Genomic DNA, 23,851 nt, shown 5'->3' with positions numbered 1-23,851 from the left:
CCATACAAACATGTAAGCACGCCATATATATATATATATACACACACACACACTATATATATATATATATAACAGAGAGAGAGAGAGAAAACAAAAAACAGGTTTATTGAGTGTGTTATCTGTGTGTTATCTGTGTAGGTTTAGATAATTTAGATATTGGTAGGCGCTACGTCATTTTTATATATATATATATATATATATATATATATATATATACATATACACACACACACACACACACACGGGAGAGGAAGAAACAGAAAAAGAGAGGCATACTCTCCTAGTATAATATTGCCTTGACAATTTAATACACAGTTAAAAACTGCAATGGTTCAACTCACAAACATCGGGTTTTAAATTGCATTTCTGAGTGCAATACTCAATCAGTCCCCATTTCGGCTGTATATGCTCCACGGTCTTTCCTCAAGTCTGCTCAGCGACGTGTGCTTTTCTGAGTAGCCGAAAACTGGAAGTGATGCAGGTGCAATCTCAGTCCTCTGGCAAGTGGTGGCTCTACAAAGAGATTCACCGATTTCTTCCGGATGGTCCCTGAGTGATGGACTGGATAGTCCTTGACAGGGCCGCTGTATACATTAAACCGACTAGGCACAGTGCCTAGGGCCTACGAACCTTTTAGGGCCTACAAAAGTATCGATGCCAAATATCGCTAGTATCGAAAGAAACAAGCAAACGATTAAATTAGCATAAAAATGAGTAAAAATATCAGACACAGGCCTCTAGAAATAAAAGTGCCTAGGGCCTACGAAGTTCTTAAAATGGCCCTAGTCCTTGACTGAGCTCTCACTCCGTAGTTTTGTCCTACCTAATGAGAAAAGCACACATAATTTATGTTTTTAGCATTTTGAAGTGTTACTTTTATACTATAGTTTCTCTAGTTTTTCCCTCATAATATTTATAATTTACATATAGTCAGTTCTAGCGCTGTTTGGTAAATATATATATATATATATATATATATATATATATACACATACACAATCAACACTTGTCGATCCACTGCTAGATGAAAGTTAATAATCATTCAGGTATTGCAGTTACTAGCCTCCACGTGGCTCCAACAGATGTTCTTATGTCAACCTCCCATCTTACTTTTGGTTGTCATTTTGGTCTTTTGATCCCTTGGAATCCAGTTCATATATATATATATATATGTATATATAATATATATATATATATATATATATATATAATATATACAATGAGGGTCTGCGCTTGTGTGTGGAAAACCAGAAATATAGGATATATAAAATTGAATTAACTGATAAAAATCATAAATAGATAAACAAATTATTAATAAATCAATATAATGAATACTACTATAATAAATCCTGAATAGTGAAATCAATTCATATACCAAAAGTGCACTGTGAATGTCTGATATAAAAAAAGCTAAAACATACAATTATACAAAAAAATATGTGTGGTGCTGTGAACTTTGCCTTAATCTGCTAATAGCAGATAGTCCTCTAGAGTCCAACAAATAGGTCCAATAATTGGGGAGTGACAGAGGCACTATTAGGATCAACCGGCAGCTTCTTAAAAGGGCACAACGACCTCCCTCTCCACCTGCATAGAAAAATATAAGAAAAAAAAGCGCCAAATCCTAGTGCATTACTGTGCAAAAATCGATATATTTAATTCCCAAAAATCTCAATAAAAATGAACTCACAAACATAAAACAATTAAAAGCATTGTATGAGTAATACTCATGCTCCTAGGACCAGGAAACGCTGCTTTGCTGTTGAAGTCCCTCCGTGGCTCCACTGGAACAGATAGCTGCCTCCGTTGTTCACTGCCTGCAGGAACTGACGAATCAGGCACTCCACGATGGTCTCTCCCCCGGTGCACACCAACCAGTTGCTTTTTAGTTCCCACCGGGGACGGTTGAAGTCGCGGACCAGCGGATGACGTCACGGGAACCGTTCTTAATACCGGACCGGTATAGATACTCAGCAGTTCAATTGCAAGCGTTGAAAAGTCCACTGCACACCTTCCCTACGCGTTTCATCTGATTGACAGACTTCTTCAGGGGATGGACTCTGGGTGTGTGGTGTCTCATATTATATACCCCCCAAGTCCAATTAGCTTAATTAGTTGAAAGGCAAAAAACACTGTGTTGGCAATCTAAATTTTAGGTGGAACAGATTAAGTACACATGTGAACACCTAATTTTGCATCCACATCACTGAATACTTGCCAGCACATAGAAATGTATATAAAATACTGATGAATACCAGTTGTACTGAAAAATGAATAAAAATAATTAAAACAAACATGTAGTTGATGTCCTTGTCTATATTTTTAGTAATTATACGGACTATAAGGGTATACCTTAGGATATCGAGAGAGTATACTATAGTTGCCACCACCTCAATATAAATGATATTTAGCAACAGTTGGGCATTTCATATGTTAAACGAAAAATTATTATTCTTATACAACAAAAATTATTTTGTAATCAATGTCCTTATTTGTTTTAATTAAACATACTATAAGGGTATATCTCAAGACATCCTAAATACCCCAATATATCTATTAGTAAACAGAAGAGTTAGATATTTAGTTAGTACAATATAATATAAATGTGGCTTGCGGAGGGTGGATCAATTAATGAACAAGAAAGAGCACAATACTCTATTAGATATTAATTGACTTTTATCTTAATACATTGTATTTTTCTTAGTGTTATCATGGATAAAGATTAGAGGTTGAAACCATAATCCCTTATGGATGGTTCTACTCTTGATATTGTAGAATCATTTAATTAATTTATGAATATGAGTATTAGTAAATGTCCCATAGAAAAGAGGTTAAGGTATCTTTAAGTTTATGTGTATGCAACCAATTTGGCCAATGAAATAGAACCAGCGTGGAAAAGAGCAGTATTTAACTCCATAGAAAATATAATATGGAGTTAAAAAGAATATTGGGAAGTTTAGACCGGGCATGTATCCTAGGTCACTTGAATCGTCAGCCCAGCAAGATTGCATGGTTCAGCTTACTCCCAACACTCCTCAGTAAGGGAGAGGGGGGTAAGGGAATGGGAGGGGGGGGGGGGGGGGGGGGGGGGGGGGGGGGGGGGAAGGGGGGGAGGGAAAGGGGGAAATGTATAAGTGAAAAAAGGGAATCTATACGTATGTGATAAGTGAGTGAATTTAGATGTGGATGTGAATAAAATTCCAAAATCTACTGTAAATAACAAATATTTAATAAGTGTGTCCTAGTATGGCACTATGCTATATATATATGTGTGTGCTACCAATAATATGAACCCTTAACTAAATGATTATGTGCCAACATAAGTTGTTAACACCATGGTGCGTGAATTAATATTAATAATCACTTATGTCTGGCGATCACGAAGGGAACATGTGAACCATGTTCAACCCAGACCTCCGTGGTCACCAGACATGTGTGGTACCTATCCTATAGTGACGAGGAGCAAAAAGAAAAAAGAAAAACAGGAGAAAATTACGTCCCAAGACATAGACAGAGGTCAAATTAGATGACTGTGCTGACATCAATACAATCATTCAGGCCTTCTGGACTCAGTGTATTCAATTCATAGATCCAGTATGTTTCTCTAAGATTGAGCAATTTGTGCCTGTCTCCACTTAAAAGTGTAGAATTTATAGCCTCTACCCCCATGATTACTAGTGAGGACGGATCTTTATTGTGCTTCAATTCGTAATGTCTGGATAGGCTATGTGTTTTTAACCCATGAATTATATTACGTCGATGTTCCAGGAATCGTATACATAAGGCCCTTTTGGTTCTACCAATATACTGAAGCCCACAGGGGCATGTAATGGCATATACAATGTGAGTGGACAGACAGTTGATGTGGCCTTTTATTTGATGTACTGATCCATTTGAGTGGGATGTAACACTCTCAGTCTTTTTTAAGTGTTTGCATGTAAGGCATCTTGAGCGATTGCACAGGAAATTGCCATTTTTAACGTTCTTATTTGTTTGTACAGTATTACTGAATTTTTTTAGTCTACTGGGTGCCACGATTGATTTTATATTTCTGGCTTTCTGAAATATCACCGGTATTTTGGGTGGTAAATTTTTGCCTATGATTGGGTCATTGAGCAAAATTCCCCAGTGTTTGTTTAATATATTTTTAATTTTTTGTGAAGAACAATTGAATTGTGTTATAAATTGAGGGACAATGATCTCATTCTTGTCCCTTGTCTGCCTCTTTTTGTTTTTTCTTTTTGAAATTATATTGCCTTTTGACTGGTCTAAAAGTTCTTGTCTATCCAGTTTGCCAACTTGTTTAAAAGTTTCTAGGACCTTATGATGATTGTAACCTTTATCCACAAACTTTTTTACAAGAGCGTCCCCCTGGGCCAAGTAGTCCGAATCAAGAGAACAATTCCTCCTGATTCTGAGAAATTGGCCCCTGGGGACGTTCTCCAGCCATTTATGGTAGTGGTTGCTATTAAAATGTAGGTATGCATTTGTGGATACTTTTTTGAAAAATGTTTTTGTTACAATTTCGTTCTTATTGTTCACCATTAATTCCAAATCCAAAAAATTGATACTGTATTTGTTTATATCAAAAGTAAACCTCAAGTCCATCTGGTTGTCATTAAATGCTGTTAGAATCTCACTCAGTGCTTCCTGTTCACCGTCCCAGATGAAAATCAGGTCGTCTATGAAACGACCATAGTACACCAAGCCCGCCCCCAGCCCAGCATTACCCCACACATGAGTATCCTCCCATAGGCCCATGTATAGGTTTGCATAGCTGGGGGCAAAGCGGGTGCCCATAGCCGTCCCACAGATCTGTAGATAGTAATCATCTCCAAATAAAAAATAATTATGTTCCAGAATGAACAGGATAGCATCTAAAATGAAATCTCTCTGTGCTTTGTTTATAAGATTGTCCTTATCCAAATAATGTGCTATTGCTGCCACTCCCTTTGTATGACCAATGCATGTATACAAAGAGGCCACATCACATGTGGCCCAAATGTAAGTGGATTTCCAAGGTATCCCTGAGATTGAGTCTATAACATGCAGCGTGTCCCTAATATGTGATCTTAACTTGACCACCATAGGTTGTAAAAAATGGTCAACATACTGGGACACGCTGGACGTCATAGACTCCACCCCAGAGACAATGGGTCTCCCTGGTGGGTTAATGGTATCTTTGTGTATCTTGGGTATGTGGTAGAACACCGGTGTTCTAGGGTTTCGTTTGAATAAGAAATCAAACTCTGCCTGGGTGATGATTCCCTCATGTTTTGCCTCTAAGAGGAATATTTTGAGATCCTTTTGATAGATGTCCATTGGGTCTCTTTGTAGAGGTATATATGACTTCACATCACCTAACAGCCGATTTGCTTCTGCTATGTATGCACTCTTATCTTGAAGCACTATTCCGCCCCCTTTATCTGCCTGTCTTATTACAATTTCACTATCTTCGCTCAACTCTTTTAGAGCCTGTAGTTCGTTTTTGTGTAAATTCCTTTTATGTAATGAAGGTGTGTTTTGACAGAGGGATTCAAAGTCTTTCAGTACCAGTGTGTAAAAAGTATCAATGAATCCCCCCTTAGCTTGATAGGGAAAGAAGGTAGATTTTGGGATAAAAGGTGAATGTTTGATATTGACTATAGAAGATTCTAAGGAAGTAGTATCTGCAACAGTGGAGGAAGACAATACTGGATCTTCCACATTTTCTACAATATCCAATGCAACATCATTCAGATCTGTAGTATGTTGTGTAAAAATGTCCAAATTTGGGCCACAGTTTGTATCAATGTCCGCTATGTCAGAGCCATCTGCCAAGAGTGAAGTCATGGCTTTAATGCACTCCCTCTCTTGAGAACTGAACATCTCCTCCTTCTCCTTGCCCTTCATAGTGAAAAATCTCATAAGTGTGACCTTCCTAATATATTTATTTAAATCTACAAATAAATTGAATTTTTTAGGTGAACTACTAGGTGCAAAGGAAAGACCCTTAGAGAGGAGTGCGGTATGATGTGCTGATAGTACAAAACTTGATAGGTTGAAAATACCGTGACTCTCCGGCATCAATGTCCTTAGTCTGCCTTCCTTCTTTCTTTGTTCACGCTGCCCAGATCTTCTTCCTCGCTGTCTCTTTTTCTGCGTTGTGAGGAGTGTTCCCGCGCTGTGGGATGTCTGTCCCATAGTGGGTAGGTTCTCCTTTTCTCTCTCTCTTCCTCCTTCTTCACCAACTCTAAAAAAGAAGCAGTATGTGAGGTTATTTTAGACCGAGGTGGTGTTGGATCCCTACTAGTATGTTTGGGAATGGTCCCCCTATTCTCTCCCCCTTCTTTAGTAGCCAGATCTAAATTCTTGGGGGAATCTGTCAAAACCTCAAATCTATTCTCTATAGAACACCCCGGTGTAGTGGGTTTGTTTTCCTTCTGTTTGTTCGTCCTAGGTGTATGTGTTCTAGATGTTCCTCCTGAGGTATGTTGGTAGTCCCTACTTCTTTCCCTATATTTATGTTGTTTCTTCCCTTTCTTAGGGGGATAGTGGTGTTTGGAATCATCTCGCTTAGCTCTTTTCCAATTGGTAACCTGATTAGTAGCATAATCATTGGTATCTCTCTGATATTTTGTATCCTTACGTTCCATAATATCTTTTTCATAGTTTAATACTCTCTTGTTCACCAATTGATCCAATTCCTGGAACTCTTCACTATCCACATGTGGCATTAAAATATGTTGTACATCCTCTATTTCCTTCTCAGTGAATTTCACTCTCTCCTCTCTATATGAGATTAATAAGCGAATCAATGAGAAGGAACATTTCTCCAAAATGGAGTTCCATTTTGAGGAAAAATCCTCACTGGTTTCAAATGTTGGTTTCTTTGTTACTCTTAAACCTCTAGGAATTATATTTTCATTCAGATATCTTTCCAATGAAAGTAGATCAAGCCAATGCTTCATCTCCTCCTTTGCCAATTTCTCAAGCCTAAAGAAATTGGTTTTTAAATCTATACCCTCCTCCATGGTCTCAACTATAATAGACTCAACTGGTTTGAGATAGTTTTGCCTTCTTGCTAATCTTTCCTTACTATTAGACATCATAATGAAAACTGTATTTCTGGCACCCAACCAACAGCTGCTGACCGTGGAGTTGAAAACTATTAACAATATATACAATGAGGGTCTGCGCTTGTGTGTGGAAAACCAGAAATATAGGATATATAAAATTGAATTAACTGATAAAAATCATAAATAGATAAACAAATTATTAATAAATCAATATAATGAATACTACTATAATAAATCCTGAATAGTGAAATCAATTCATATACCAAAAGTGCACTGTGAATGTCTGATATAAAAAAAGCTAAAACATACAATTATACAAAAAAATATGTGTGGTGCTGTGAACTTTGCCTTAATCTGCTAATAGCAGATAGTCCTCTAGAGTCCAACAAATAGGTCCAATAATTGGGGAGTGACAGAGGCACTATTAGGATCAACCGGCAGCTTCTTAAAAGGGCACAACGACCTCCCTCTCCACCTGCATAGAAAAATATAAGAAAAAAAAGCGCCAAATCCTAGTGCATTACTGTGCAAAAATCGATATATTTAATTCCCAAAAATCTCAATAAAAATGAACTCACAAACATAAAACAATTAAAAGCATTGTATGAGTAATACTCATGCTCCTAGGACCAGGAAACGCTGCTTTGCTGTTGAAGTCCCTCCGTGGCTCCACTGGAACAGATAGCTGCCTCCGTTGTTCACTGCCTGCAGGAACTGACGAATCAGGCACTCCACGATGGTCTCTCCCCCGGTGCACACCAACCAGTTGCTTTTTAGTTCCCACCGGGGACGGTTGAAGTCGCGGACCAGCGGATGACGTCACGGGAACCGTTCTTAATACCGGACCGGTATAGATACTCAGCAGTTCAATTGCAAGCGTTGAAAAGTCCACTGCACACCTTCCCTACGCGTTTCATCTGATTGACAGACTTCTTCAGGGGATGGACTCTGGGTGTGTGGTGTCTCATATTATATACCCCCCAAGTCCAATTAGCTTAATTAGTTGAAAGGCAAAAAACACTGTGTTGGCAATCTAAATTTTAGGTGGAACAGATTAAGTACACATGTGAACACCTAATTTTGCATCCACATCACTGAATACTTGCCAGCACATAGAAATGTATATAAAATACTGATGAATACCAGTTGTACTGAAAAATGAATAAAAATAATTAAAACAAACATGTAGTTGATGTCCTTGTCTATATTTTTAGTAATTATACGGACTATAAGGGTATACCTTAGGATATCGAGAGAGTATACTATAGTTGCCACCACCTCAATATAAATGATATTTAGCAACAGTTGGGCATTTCATATGTTAAACGAAAAATTATTATTCTTATACAACAAAAATTATTTTGTAATCAATGTCCTTATTTGTTTTAATTAAACATACTATAAGGGTATATCTCAAGACATCCTAAATACCCCAATATATCTATTAGTAAACAGAAGAGTTAGATATTTAGTTAGTACAATATAATATAAATGTGGCTTGCGGAGGGTGGATCAATTAATGAACAAGAAAGAGCACAATACTCTATTAGATATTAATTGACTTTTATCTTAATACATTGTATTTTTCTTAGTGTTATCATGGATAAAGATTAGAGGTTGAAACCATAATCCCTTATGGATGGTTCTACTCTTGATATTGTAGAATCATTTAATTAATTTATGAATATGAGTATTAGTAAATGTCCCATAGAAAAGAGGTTAAGGTATCTTTAAGTTTATGTGTATGCAACCAATTTGGCCAATGAAATAGAACCAGCGTGGAAAAGAGCAGTATTTAACTCCATAGAAAATATAATATGGAGTTAAAAAGAATATTGGGAAGTTTAGACCCAAAGGGGGGGAGGGAAAGGGGGAAATGTATAAGTGAAAAAAGGGAATCTATACGTATGTGATAAGTGAGTGAATTTAGATGTGGATGTGAATAAAATTCCAAAATCTACTGTAAATAACAAATATTTAATAAGTGTGTCCTAGTATGGCACTATGCTATATATATATGTGTGTGCTACCAATATGTGTGTGCTACCAATAATAATGGGAGTAAGCTGAACCATGCAATCTTGCTGGGCTGACGATTCAAGTGACCTAGGATACATGCCCGGTCTAAACTTCCCAATATTCTTTTTAACTCCATATTATATTTTCTATGGAGTTAAATACTGCTCTTTTCCACGCTGGTTCTATTTCATTGGCCAAATTGGTTGCATACACATAAACTTAAAGATACCTTAACCTCTTTTCTATGGGACATTTACTAATACTCATATTCATAAATTAATTAAATGATTCTACAATATCAAGAGTAGAACCATCCATAAGGGATTATGGTTTCAACCTCTAATCTTTATCCATGATAACACTAAGAAAAATACAATGTATTAAGATAAAAGTCAATTAATATCTAATAGAGTATTGTGCTCTTTCTTGTTCATTAATTGATCCACCCTCCGCAAGCCACATTTATATTATATTGTACTAACTAAATATCTAACTCTTCTGTTTACTAATAGATATATTGGGGTATTTAGGATGTCTTGAGATATACCCTTATAGTATGTTTAATTAAAACAAATAAGGACATTGATTACAAAATAATTTTTGTTGTATAAGAATAATAATTTTTCGTTTAACATATGAAATGCCCAACTGTTGCTAAATATCATTTATATTGAGGTGGTGGCAACTATAGTATACTCTCTCGATATCCTAAGGTATACCCTTATAGTCCGTATAATTACTAAAAATATAGACAAGGACATCAACTACATGTTTGTTTTAATTATTTTTATTCATTTTTCAGTACAACTGGTATTCATCAGTATTTTATATACATTTCTATGTGCTGGCAAGTATTCAGTGATGTGGATGCAAAATTAGGTGTTCACATGTGTACTTAATCTGTTCCACCTAAAATTTAGATTGCCAACACAGTGTTTTTTGCCTTTCAACTAATTAAGCTAATTGGACTTGGGGGGTATATAATATGAGACACCACACACCCAGAGTCCATCCCCTGAAGAAGTCTGTCAATCAGATGAAACGCGTAGGGAAGGTGTGCAGTGGACTTTTCAACGCTTGCAATTGAACTGCTGAGTATCTATACCGGTCCGGTATTAAGAACGGTTCCCGTGACGTCATCCGCTGGTCCGCGACTTCAACCGTCCCCGGTGGGAACTAAAAAGCAACTGGTTGGTGTGCACCGGGGGAGAGACCATCGTGGAGTGCCTGATTCGTCAGTTCCTGCAGGCAGTGAACAACGGAGGCAGCTATCTGTTCCAGTGGAGCCACGGAGGGACTTCAACAGCAAAGCAGCGTTTCCTGGTCCTAGGAGCATGAGTATTACTCATACAATGCTTTTAATTGTTTTATGTTTGTGAGTTCATTTTTATTGAGATTTTTGGGAATTAAATATATCGATTTTTGCACAGTAATGCACTAGGATTTGGCGCTTTTTTTTCTTATATTTTTCTATATATATATATATATATATATATATATATATATATATATATATATATATATATACAGTGGTTGACAAATCACCAAAAAATCTACTCGCCACACAAAAAAATCTACTCGCCACCTAGTACCAAACGTGTGCTGCTTGGGCCAATATTTACTCGCCCGGGGGTTAAATCCACTCGCCCGGGGCGAGCAAATGTATAGGTTTGTCGAACACTGTATATATATATATATAACCATACGATACCGTTTGAAGCACGAGATCAGGAGACAGCACTCTGGTAAGTTTGATCACAAGTTTTTCACCACCTTGAGAAAGGTACCACTGGGGGGCCGAAACGTCGGTTTATGTGTCTTTTTCAATACAAAAACTTGTGATCAAACTTACCAGAGTGCTGTCTCCTGATCTCGTGCTTCAAACGGTATCGTATAGTTTATTATTGCTTTATGGGATATATCAGATATTAGATATTACCAGATGGTGCATCCGGAAAGAGGAGACAGCACACAGCCAAGTAGTAGAAACAATTGTATTGATGTAAAATAAAGGCACATCCCTGAGGAAGGTCACGTTTAGCTGACCGAAACGTTGGATGCAGTGCCTTTATTTTACATCAATACAGTTGTTTCTACTACTTGGCTGTGTGCTGTCTCTTCTTTCTGGATCCACCATCTGGTAATATCTGCATTCTATGGGCAGATGGGATAAGCATCAGTTTATTTCTTGTTTACAGTGTGCCTTCTGCCCTTGTTCGTTCGTTATATATATATATATATATATATATATATATATATATATATATATATATATATATATATATATATATGTAGAGGTATCAGTACCGTGTTAGCTGAGCTTCAATAATCAAAAAATAAATAGATGATACCATTCTGTGGCTAACGAAATGCTTTTATTTGTGCGAGCTTTCGAGATACACTGATCTCTTCTTCCGGCGATGTTACAATGAATGAAGCAAGCAAAAGGTATACTTAAAAACAGTGTCTTTTGGAATGTTATCTGTGCTTGTCCTTCCCCCAGTGTGGATGTGTTTTATGGCTAGAGGTGTCAAAAGGTTCCTGAAAGCAAGTGATGTAATAGTGTGTGTGTGTATCTGTGTGAATATAAATGAATGGAGAGCCCACAGTATATACAGTGCTTTACAAAAGGTGTGTGTGGAGTGGGAGTGGATATAAGTGGTGTGGGTGGGTGGGTGGGTGTGGAAATGTGAGAGATTGTAGCACAACTAAAAGTGTGTGTGGATACTACTGTATGTGGTCCCTATTGGTGTTTAGGGATGGAAAAACAAGGAGTATTAGTATGTGTAAGAGACAGCTGTGTGTGCATACATATAGCACAGTATGGACAGACATGGCCTTTAGCGCTCATGGGAAGAGAGTTCACTTGTGTCAGTAATGACTCATAAAATTTCGATCTCTGTTTAGGCCACCGCTAAGTGTCCCGAACAGTTGCATAAATTTGTATTCATGCAACCGTCTCTCTTTCGGTGTTTTAAGATTACCTTTGAGTATGGCAACCCTCAGATCGTTCATCTTATGGCCAGAGTCAGAGAAATGTTCTCGTTAGACACAGAACGGTATCGTCTATTCATTTTTGATTTTATATATATATATAAGATATATATATATAAGAACTCATTTATTCTGCACTATTGCAACTGGACTAACACGGCTATTTGAGTTTATTTGTATTATATATATATATATATATATATATATATGTGTATATATATATATATATATATATATATATATATATATATATATATATAATACAAATAAACTCAAATAGCCGTGTTAGTCCAGTTGCAATAGTGCAGAATAAATGAGTTCTTCAGTATTATGTGATACGTTTTTTATTCGGACTAACAATTTATGTCATAGGACAAGCTTTCGAGAGTATATATATATATATATACAGTGGTTGACAAATCCCCAAAAAATCTACTCGCCACACAAAAAAATCTACTCGCCACCTAGTACCAAACGTGTGCTGCTTGGGACAATATTTACTCGCCCGGGGGTTAAATCCACTCGCCCGGGCGAGCAAATGTATAGGTTTGTCGAACACTGTATATATATATATATATATTGCACACACACAACACACATCATACATGCATCATAAACACTGACAGAAATAAATATATGTACGTTTTATTATATTCACACCAGGGAATTTGTGCACCCACAGTTTACCTCTATATTAAGGTAACTATGATATGGGTGTAACAGGGTTTCCCCCACCCTCTGGGAGATCTCACTATTACACCGTGTGTTGTGCTGGTTACCTGTTGGCTCAGAGAAGTGCTGAGTTTCCGCCGGTGTTAATGGCGAAGACAGGGCAGACTTTTGTAGTGATGGTTGGTTCTCTCTCACTGGTGCGGTGCCTCCATCTCCAGCAGGCTCATGTTGCACAGGTGGCAATCCCTGCAGGAGAACTCTCTCTCACTCCCCCTTATTAATTGTAGTTTCAGACCTGAGTATAAAATAACAGGAACGGTTTTATTCTTCACACAACAGGGTAACAGCATACAGGGTATACTTCTCTTCCCTCCTCTGGATAGTCCCTGGAATCAACCCAGGAGGCTTGAGGCCCCAAGGGTCTATCCTATGCTCTTCCCTCATCCCCTTGTGCGATGAGGGGTAGTTGTCCTACTCCTCGAGGGGATGGAAGGTGGTGAAGCCCTGACTCCACACTACCTGGAACTCTCTCTCTCAGGGGAGAGAACTCCTAAATTTGGCTGTGCAGACCCTTTTGTACCCCGGGGGAGGGTCCAAGGTCTGAGCCCTAGATTGGGCAGTACACAGACTTTAGCCGCCACCCTGTCACTCAAGGGAGCTGCTTACTGCAGGGGGAAACCCGAATTAATCCTAACACTGCCTGCTCTGGTACCAGGGTTTATGTGTTAGACAGGGCAGATTAGTAGCCAAAAAAAATACATGGCTACACTGCCATGGGCCAGCTTTTAATTGCACTACTTACAAAAGCATATGCTTTATTTAACCCCTTCAGTGCTGTCTCACATTTTCACTAGTCCATAGGACAATAATTACACACACACATACAGTTAGGTCCGGAAATAATTGGACACTGATACAAGTTTTGTTATTTCGGCTGTGTACCAAAATAAATTCAAGTTACAGTTAAATAATGAATATGGGCTTAAAGTGCAGTCAATCAGCTTTAATTTGAGGGTTTTCACATCCAAATCGGAGGAAGGGTTTAGGAATTACATCTCTTTAATATGTAGCCTCCTCTTTTTCAAGGGACCAAAAGTAATTGGACAATTGACTCAAAAGCTGTTTCATGGACAGGTATGGGCTATTCCTTTGTTATTTCATCATCAATTAAGCAGGTAAAAGGTCTGGAGTTGATTCCAGGTGTGGCATTCGCATTTGGAAGCTGTTGCTGTGAACCCACAACATGCGATCAAAGGAGCTCTCAATGCAAGTGAAACAGGGCATCCTTAGGCTGCAAAAAAAAAAAAAGAAAATCCATCAGAGAGATAGCAGGAACATTAGGAGTGGCCAAATCAATAGTTTGGTACATTCTGAGAAAAAAAGAACGCAATGGTGAGCTCTGCAACACAAAAAGGCCTGGACATCCACGGAAGACAACAGTGGTGGATGATCGTAGGATCCTTTCCATGGTAAATAAAAACCCCTTCACAACATCCAGCCAAGTGAAGAACACTATCCAGGAGGTAGGCATATCATTATGCAAGTCTACCATAAAGAGAAGACTTCACGAGAGCAAATACAGAGGGATCACCACAAGGTGCAAACCACTCATAAGCCTCAAGAATAGAAAGGCCAGATTAGACTTTGCCAAACAATATCTAAAAAAGCCAGCCCAGTTCTGGAACAGTATTCTTTGGACAGATGAAACTAAGATCATCCTGTACCAGAATGATGGGAAGAAAAAAGTATGGTGAAGGCTTGGAATGGCTCATGATCCGAAGCATACCACATCATCTGTAAAACACGGTTGAGGCAGTGTGATGGCATGGGCATGCATGGCTTACAATGGCACTGGGTCACTAGTGTTTATTGATGATATGCCAGAAGACAAAAGCAGCCGGATGAATTCTGAAGTGTATAGGGATATATTGTCTGCTCAGATTCAGCCAAAATCAGCTAAGTTGATTGGACGGCGCTTCACTTTACAGATGGACAATGACCCAAAACATACTGCGAAAGCAACACAGGAGTTTTTTTTAAGGCAAAGAAGTGGAATATTCTGCAATGGCCGATTCAATCACCTCATCTCAACCCGATCGAGCATGCATTTCACTTGCTGAAGACAAAACTTAAAGCAGAAAGACCCACGAACAAACAACAACTGAAGACAGCTGCAGTAAAGGCCTGGCAAAGCATCACAAAGGAGGAAACCCAGCGTTTGGTGATGTCCATGCGTTCCAGACTTCAAGCAGTCATTGCCTGCAAAGGATTCTCGACAAAGTATTAAAAATGAACATTTTATTTATGATTGTGTTAATTTGTCCAATTACATTTGAGCCCCTGAAATAAGGGGACTGTGTATGAAAATGGTTGCAATTCCTAAACGTTTCATACGATATTTTTGTTCAACCCTTTGAATTAAAGCTGAAAGTCTGCACTTCTATTGCATCTCGGTTGTTTCATTTGAAATCCATTGTGGTGGCGTACTGAGCCAAAATTATGAAAATTGTGTCAGTGTCCAATTATTTTCGGCCCTAACTGTAATATATATATATATATATATATATATATATATCAGATATTACCAGCTCTTCATCCGGAAAGACAGCACACAGCCAAGTGGAAATGACAATATATTGAGGTAACAAAAACCAAGGCACTACACGTGTCATCTTTTGCCTGGAATATCCATTAACATGGAGCCCATTTAAGCTAATGCATCAGAGATGAATGGATCTTCCAGGCAAAAGGTGACACATTGTGTGCTCATTTGCATGTCATTTCCCAGAATCACTTGCTGCAGTGGAAGCACTGTATGCTAGGTGATAATGGTTGAAAGGCAGGGTTGCAGAATTGTATAAGACGTGAATGTGCTCACAAGTGATATTCTTTATTGGCTATATGCTAACGGTGAAGGTTTTTTGTTGCCTTTTTCACCCACCATAACTTAAAATGTGATATACAGTAGAGGCAGCGATTATTCTAACAAAAACCAGTGGCAATTCCCCAAAAGACCCAGGTACACCCAGGTACATTCTGAATACATACCTTAAACTTTCCTTAAACAAGCCCCAGCATTTCTGCATTGATTAATGGCCTATCAGATTAACAGTGGGGGTCCCTGGCAGTCCCATTCAAACTGAATTGGACTGCCAGGGATCCCTGCTGTGTTAATCCTATGGGTCGTTAGTCAATGCAGAAATGCCTTAAACGTGCCTCAAACTAGCCCAGAACATACCCAGCACATACCCTGAATGTAACCCGGCTAGTTTAAGGCAAGTGTTAGAATAATCGTTGCCTCTACTGTATATATGTGTAGCTCGGTCCTCCCTTTAGCTCTCCTCACATCCGCTGCAGGTGGGTAGCCGGTAAGGGAGCCACCATTTTGTTTGTATGCTCGCATGCGCAGAGAAGGTTCGCGCATGCAAAGGTTCCAGCAGCCCCAGGGGCTGCGCAACACATGACACAGTACAGCCAATAGCACTCCTGAGGGGAGATTGGAACTTTGGGTGTGCTTGAAGTTTGAGCTGACAGTTAGGAGAGTGGCAGTTGGAGCTGGGACAAGGAAGGAGTAAGTTATATGTGCAGATGTCAGTGGCATCTGCATTAGGCCAGATACCTCCTATTATGCCCCAGCTAGACCCCGACTCCCACATAGTTTGTGGCTGCGATAGGGACTTGTCCATCAGATAGAAACCCTGCCCTGCTTAGCAATAATAGTGTTAGGTACACAGGGAGACGCCGCACGGTGGCTGCGGTCTATGGTCCAGGACACAGATCGCCCTACATCAATAAAGACATGGTTTACGGTGGTACAATCCACGAAGGACCCACCCAACGTTGAGGTCGGAGGCTTCGCAGTATCAGCACACTTTCCCTAACTCCCCCCCCAATCGCAGATAGGGACCATGTGTGGAAATATACCTGTGTTACTGTGTATGGTGCAATAGATGATAGGCTCACAGGAGGCCTGAATCGCCGCCACTGGGAGCCTGGGGTGTTTCCTGAACGATGCTTACAGTGCCTCCACCTGTGCAGGGATTCTAGTGTGTAGAATAACCCCTGACACAGGACCCACATACAGTAACCACATACCCAGTGTATAGGTAAAACAGTTTACAGTATATGCAAAACAGAACAATAACATTAGCAACTGTGCCACTCTGTAATACTAATAGTACAACTGTCCGGTCGCGTTGCAGAGACTTCACCCCACACCTTATTCTCCGACCAACACCGTGTACCCAGAGTACTACAACCCCACCCAAGTGTGGAACAGCGCTGCCCACTAAGATGAGGTGTATAGTTGGTGCACGTGTAGGGATGATGGTACCTGCCGTGTGTGTCCACACCCCGGCGCGCAGATGTTGTACTTGGCTGATGGATCCGAAAGCGTAATCCACAATGCTTCCGCTCTTGACGTCCCGCCAGACAATCCCACCAGGAAGATAGTCTCTATCTTGAGCGATGGTCTGCGTCCAGACACGATAATCAGGGCCGCACACCAGGTGAACTGTGTCAATGAACTCAACAAATAACTAAAGCGGCAGGATCCCTACCTAGGGTTTGTCCCTGTCGCAACCACAATCAGGGTTATGTCTCAGGGCCTATCTGGGACCTAGGGGGATAACCTGGCCTAGTGTAGGGGCTACTGCTCCCTACACACACTCTTCCCTAGCCTGCTCCCAGCTCTGACACACCTCTCCTTCCCCAGCGTTTCAAAATGTATCTGTCTATGCAGGGGAAGCTCTGCCACACGTTTGGCTGCTGTGGGTCAGGTGATTGGCATGCCCCTATGCATCCTCGGGCTTGTGGTCCTTTGCAGACCCCTTTTCTATTGGGGCTGCGTGTGCGATCGCAACTGCGCATGCGCGACATTGTAATGGCCGCCGCGAGCTCTATCTGCGCATGCGCGAACCTGTAATGGCCGCCGCTTCACGTGAACCTCTGCGCATGCTCCCGCGCATGCGCAAACACCTGTGCCAACACCAACATGGCCGCCCTACCTCCTGGGACCACACCAAGCACGCGCAAGCTCCCACGCATGCGCAGACGCACACAAGATGGCGGCGCCTGACTGCAGATGCCGCCCGGAGCCCCTGGCGACGCGCTCACCCCCGCAGCTCCCCGGCACAGCGCAGGGATCCCCCCACTAAGCGGAGGTAAGGGGGGCCCAGGGGGAACCCTGCTACATATATATATATACTTGCGAACAGGTGTCTGCCTTGACGTGGCTCGCAAGCTTACAACGCTTTGGCCAAAGGGTTAAACTAAATGACCCTATTTCAAGAGAATATATAAGTATTTTACTGTGTATTTCTGTCATGTTGAATGTAGCATTGGGCTTCTCTGTCGTCTGTTGTATACATATGCCACGCTCAATAGCACTCCATTTTGACACATATACATATATATATTTTGTGGGGGCTCAGGGGTTTCCAAAAAGAGCTTGCTGGGGTTCTGTGTTTTGTTAACCCATTCTCAGCTGTTTCAGCTGGTGGAGGTTAGTGGCTCCTCCTTCCCAGGTTTTAAGCCCGCCCCTCCCCACTTCCCTAGTTTGCAAGTTCCTCATTCTGCTGGATATAGACCCACTGTGGTCTTTCTCCCTCCTAATAGAGGTAAATGAGAATTTTAATCCTAATAGAGGTATATTAGTATTTTATCTGGTAGTGTTAGGACTTGCGAACAGGTGTCTGCCTTGACGTGGCTCGCAAGCTTACAACGCTTTGGCCAAAGGGTTAAACTAAATGACCCTATTTCAAGAGAATATATAAGTATTTTACCGTGTATTTCTGTCATGTTGGATGTAGCATTGGGCTTCTCTGCCGTCTGTTTTATATATATATATATATATATATATATATATATATATATATATAACAAATGGGGCAGCCGGCACTCCCAATACCATAAACAGTTTGCGGTGCATGTCCTATACCAATAGTATGAGAAAAGTAATCCACTCCAGCAGGAGCAGACACAAGACAGCACTAAAAGGTAAGTAAGAAAACTTGTATTCAAAAATAAACATAGCACAAACATGACCAACGTTTCGGTCCTCAAGCATTATCCTGAGGAAGGTCCCAGAAGGACCGAAACGTTGGACAGATCTGCAACCCTGCCTTTCACCATTATCACCCAGCATACAGTGTTTCCACTGCAGCAAGGGATTCTGGGAAATGACATGCAAATGAGCACACAGTGCCACCTTTTGCTTCAAAACCATATACCATGGTCCCCTATAAGCTTATGCGTGCTGCATTGCACAGCTTTTGAGCACAGCCTGGGTTAAGATGCATAGCCAGTAAACACACTCACAGACAGCCGTTTTGACCTTAATGGGTCTCATCAGTGTGAGGTTGGTTATACTGGCTTTGCTTGGGATAGGTTTCACCATACTTTGCTAGGCTTAGCTCAGACAGAAGGCAATGCGACGTGCGCGCGCACAGTCCGTCGCAAATTTTCAAACTGAAAACTCCACCGGCAGCAAAGTGCAGCGTTGTCGCTGCGACATTTTGCCGGCACAACCCAAATTGTAATTTTGTGCTACTGTCGCGTGACGTGAGCTGGTTCAGTCAATAGAGGCGAACCAGCTCCGTGATGCGTTCGTTACACGCCCCCGCCACGCCCCCAAACGCCGCGATATGGCTCCTGCTGTTTGAGCACAGATTGCTGTGCTGCAGGAGCAAGTGGCGGGGGCGCGAACGCTAGCAAGCTGCCGTACAAGCTTGTCTGAGCGAGCCCTTAAGTTATGGTGGGTAAAAAAGTGACAAAAACCCTCCACATGTATATAAATATATATATCACACACACTACTTATATATACTCATCATACATCCATCATAAACACACCATACTGCTACATACATAACAGAAATATACACTTACCAGCATTGTAGAGAGCTGTAGAGAGGAGCCGGGAGGCCTAGGGAGGAGCAACTTTGGAGAGCTCTGCAACGCCATCTGCTGACCCAAAGTTGCACTGCAGCAGCCCTTCTCTCCTCTCTATCACCGGCCCCATCTGTTGTATTCTTTTTTTTAATACGATCACCCGGGGGGGTGGGGGAGGGGGGCAGCAATTGCTCCCCTGCCCCCCCCAACACATGCCGCCCCGTCAAGAAGGCGGCGGCAGAGGCAGCAGCAGCGGCAGGCGTTGTTGCATGCAGCAGGTTTAGCCAGCGGGCTGTAGGACCCAGGAGGACGCGGCTTGGCAGGGAGCGAGGCTACCTTAAACCCAACCCAATGCCTGCTGCTGCGCCACTCAGCGAGCTGGATGGAGAGCCTCAGTCAGGAGCCGCAGCCTCAGAGCTGGAGTGCAACATTGCCCAGGGAGCCCTGCACACCGCAAACACCTGTTCCGAGCCAGCCAAGAAGCACACAAGCACTAGCACCAGCACCCTCCTGATCGCCTGCCCACTGGCCGCAACCCGCCTGGGCTCACCCTCCACCACACTGCAATAAGAGACCTGCACCTGGAAAGTTTGATTTTATTATATTTCTCTCTTCCTTCCCCCTTCCCCACCTCATTGGTCTCAGTGATATCATTTCATCCCCCCCCCCTCTCTTGCAGGATTCATGCTGATGTATGCAGTCCTGTTATAGAGTAAAAACAGCGCATGCCTTCTTTCTGGAGTCAGGATCCATAAATTCTGACATAGACTGTGCATCTTAAAAAAAAAAAAAAAAAAAAAAACACCCCTTACATCGGCTGGGTATTTAAGTTGCTATGAGCATTGTGATCTTAAACCAAATGGAGAAACTACGGATTTTTTCCCTGCCTTCCATTGGATGGGCTGAAGACCTCATTGCCTGCTGAGAGCTGGGGATACAGTATGTGCATGCTGATAAATATGTCAGTGTGTGAGTATAAAGTGGTGGTTTCTTAGACCAACAAAGGTTTGACCTTGAACCTGCAGCACTCCAACCAGAATCTTACTTTTATTGGATGCACTGAATGGATTGAAGAGAGAACAATTCTTCCTCCCCCTGCCCCCTCCCCACCCCCTCCACCCCTTCTGTAACTGATCCAGAGTGGAGATCTACCTGAGCTGATATCTCCCTGGGTTTGGAACCATCATCATCATTTTTGTTTATTCACCATCAGTAAAAAAAAGGCAGAGAAATCTGATGGCTCCCTTGGGTGAAGTTGGGAACTATTTTGGTGTGCAGGATGCAGTGTCATTTGGGAATGTGCCCGTTTTGCCAGTGGATACCCCTGTTTTATTAAGTGACCACCTGAGTCAGTCTGAAGCAGGGGGGCTTCCCAGGGGATCTGCGGTCACTGACTTGGAACATTTAAAAGGGATCCTCAGGAGGAGGCAGCTATACTGCAGGACTGGATTTCATTTAGAAATCTTTTCTAATGGTACTATCCAAGGAACAAGGCAAGATCACAACAGATTTGGTAGGTATTTCCTTAACCCTTCTATAGTTTGTGCTACTGTATTACTGTATATAATTTAATTGTACCATGCATTTAGGAATAGAACGAAAAGGTAGCATGAGTAAGCAAGGAGGGAGAGAAGGACAAACTGCTGGCAGCCTACCAGTGTATTGCAGGTTCTGTGCATGTAAATTAAATCATAAGGCATGAAATGCCCTAAGTTTTGGGTCTCTGTATACTGAAAAGCAGTGTCCTGAAAGTTTTTTTTTTTTTTTTTTTTAATCACAAAGACTGCTTCGCTTTCGCATAAGTATGTAATAATCAAATAATACAATGTTCCATATCATTTGCATAATTGGTTCCATTTTATTGACAAACTGTACTAACATGAGGGGTAGACAGCATTCCATGAAATATGCACTATAACAGTACAATGTACACTTATTGTAAGCGGAGTGGCGGATATTAATCATTTACATTACAGTATTAGAAATATAAATTGAACAGTTTCTGTTTTTAGTGTGATAATATGAAGGCACAAATGTATGTACCATTTGCTCTCAAAGTCCTAATTTTAGTGTTCCTGTAGATATAATCGGGATCCCCTCTTCTTTATGGATGGATAAATGCACAGACGTAAGCGAGGAACTAATTTTAAAGAGCATGCCATGTATTTCATTTCTATAGGGTGCTATTTGTGACTCAGCATTAAGAGCTGGAGACTGGAGGGCGCATGGCTCCCCCCTTCTGCCTTTTAACCCTTTCAATTCGGGAGGCCAGATCATTATTCTGCATTGCTGTATCATGCAGGTCACAGTGCAGCGAGAGTGTTAATGGCTACATAGACCAAATAAGAGTTATCTTTATTGGGATGGCTGGGCTTTGTGATCTTACATGATACCAGGGTGGCAGCAGGAGTAAACTTCTCAGTAAACCGACCTGACAGCACTTGGAAACTAGGTCGTGAAAAGAAAATCTTATACTTCGGTCTAGTTTTTCCCCCCCTTCTAAATGCTCGATTTCCAGATGTTGAATTGGGTCTGACGATGCTTCTCAGTTTTTTTTCCAAGTGTACAGTAGATGGAGATGATTTACAAGTGGGTCACTACAGAATTTCAGAAGTTGGGGAAAACCTAAATTCAATGGACAAACGTCCAAAGCATCTTCTTCAAAAGAAACCCTCACAAAAAAAGACCATTTTCAGTTTTGTAACCCTACAAAATAATGAATGTCATATATGGGTTACTGCCACTGGAAAAGGCATCACAGTTTAAGGGATTAGGAGGGTGTAAGGGTAATTTAAAGATAGTTGCTGCATCACGGACCATGGACTAAGTCTATTGATGATGCATAATTCACAAATGCAATAAAACGATGCAATGATGAATTCTTTATCTGTAGTTACTTGGATAGGAAGCTCCAACTCGCAGCTGAGCGAACAGGATAGTTACAGTAAGTGGTACTACTAATAAAACTAATAGGCACAGCCTATGAAACAGTCGTAAGATGTGGGCATGGGGAGGGGGACATGTGCACATGTATACACGATAGCAGCATAGGGTAATAATGACTAGCTTTACATTTAATGCAGTGTCTTCCACCACACACTAACTGCTGGAAGGAGGCAATGATAATTATGACCCTTTTGTAGAGCACGTGCATGGATACGAATACATGTAAATAACCTCAACCGTAACACAAAAATATATACGTATATTAATATACCCCATGTGTGAAGGTGAGCACTACTGGTTTTGCTAGGAAGCTTCCAGTGCAAGATGCTATTAAAGTGTACAAAGAGGCAGGGGATGTACCTCTCTTTCCCCCCATGGGTCACCCATGCATTAGGTTGTCACTCCCTGTTAGGATCAGGGAGGTGTATGTGTGTGAGGGAGCAGACGTGCTGTGTCAGCACGGTACATTGGGGAGATCAGAGCCTGCATAGCTAGGGCGAGGAGCTGAGATCCATCCTGCGGGTCCACGCCTCCAGCAGGTGTCCTGTGTGTGGCTTTGGCGGCCGCGCGGTGTCCTGCCTCCCTCCGCCGGGACAGCAGCAGCAGCCGGTGCTACGGGGTGGTCCTAAATGGTGCCGGCTACCACTGCAACTGTGAAGCACATGGGGCTGCCCCGCGGGGAGGAAGGAGAAGCTCCTGTGGCGCTTCTAAAGAAATGAAGGGAATCGGTTTTTATCTTCTCCCCCCCTAATTGAAATGGCATTTCTTCATAGAGACGGGAAGTGGCAGGAGTCAAATGGGGAAGGTGCATTGCAAGACGTGATGTCCCTAATGCACTTTTGCTGTCTTCCAGTACACAACAGCGTTTTTTTTTCTTTGAAGTAATTACCATATCACATATACTGTATGAGGAGTTATTTTCCTTATCCCTGTGTAATTTCTGCACCGCATTCTGTTATATACCTTTCAGCAAACTACATTCTTTGCGATTTGTAAGGATACAATGATTTTGGTATCACAAGTTTGCTTCCAGAGAGATGTTACAGAGCAAAGTGCTTCTGGACTGGGACTAGCAATGGACGTGCTACTTGTTAAATATACATCAGATCATAAAATACTGATTTATTTATCATAGAAAAGCACACTATGACCACTGGTGAAAATGCTCCCTTTTTTTTCTAACATGTCTAATACGTATTAACGTTCTATTTTAATATTTTTAACGTCACGTAATGTTCTATATCAGGGCTGTAAGTGAAGTTTTAGAAATG

The 23,851-nt window shown here is 41.1% G+C and overlaps 2 protein-coding genes across 6 annotated transcripts in view; one reads left to right on the top strand and one right to left on the bottom strand.

The window, feature by feature from the left end:
- Positions 1-284: 284 nt before the first annotated feature.
- On the bottom strand, positions 285-20,201 carry LOC142490239 (uncharacterized). 5 transcript variants are annotated; one of them, XM_075592252.1, is made up of 4 exons: positions 19,632-20,201; positions 17,077-17,256; positions 12,851-13,038; positions 3,159-6,232 (listed from the first exon to the last, which is right to left on the bottom strand). In XM_075592252.1, exon 4 carries the CDS (start codon positions 6,181-6,183, stop codon positions 3,523-3,525), a length of 2,661 nt encoding a protein of 886 aa, XP_075448367.1. In that variant the 5' UTR covers positions 6,184-6,232; positions 12,851-13,038; positions 17,077-17,256; positions 19,632-20,201; the 3' UTR covers positions 3,159-3,522. The 5 variants fall into 5 exon arrangements, 4 of the variants coding, with proteins under 4 accessions (XP_075448367.1, XP_075448365.1, XP_075448368.1 ...); XR_012800007.1 differs by lacking the exons at positions 3,159-6,232; positions 17,077-17,256 and adding an exon at positions 285-823; XM_075592250.1 differs by lacking the exon at positions 17,077-17,256.
- The window catches only part of FGF9 (fibroblast growth factor 9), a 41,881-nt gene continuing 37,893 nt past the window's right edge, over positions 19,864-23,851 (top strand). Inside the window, exon 1 of the mRNA XM_075592254.1 lies at positions 19,864-21,147. Coding sequence (XP_075448369.1) covers positions 20,871-21,147 — 277 coding nt within the window. The 5' untranslated portion in view covers positions 19,864-20,870. The remainder of the gene's footprint in view (positions 21,148-23,851) is intronic.

The sequence above is a fragment of the Ascaphus truei genome, chromosome 3, assembly GCF_040206685.1.
Source record: "Ascaphus truei isolate aAscTru1 chromosome 3, aAscTru1.hap1, whole genome shotgun sequence".
Taxonomy (NCBI): Eukaryota; Metazoa; Chordata; class Amphibia; order Anura; family Ascaphidae; genus Ascaphus; species Ascaphus truei.
This window is presented reverse-complemented; position numbering and strand designations above follow the sequence as displayed.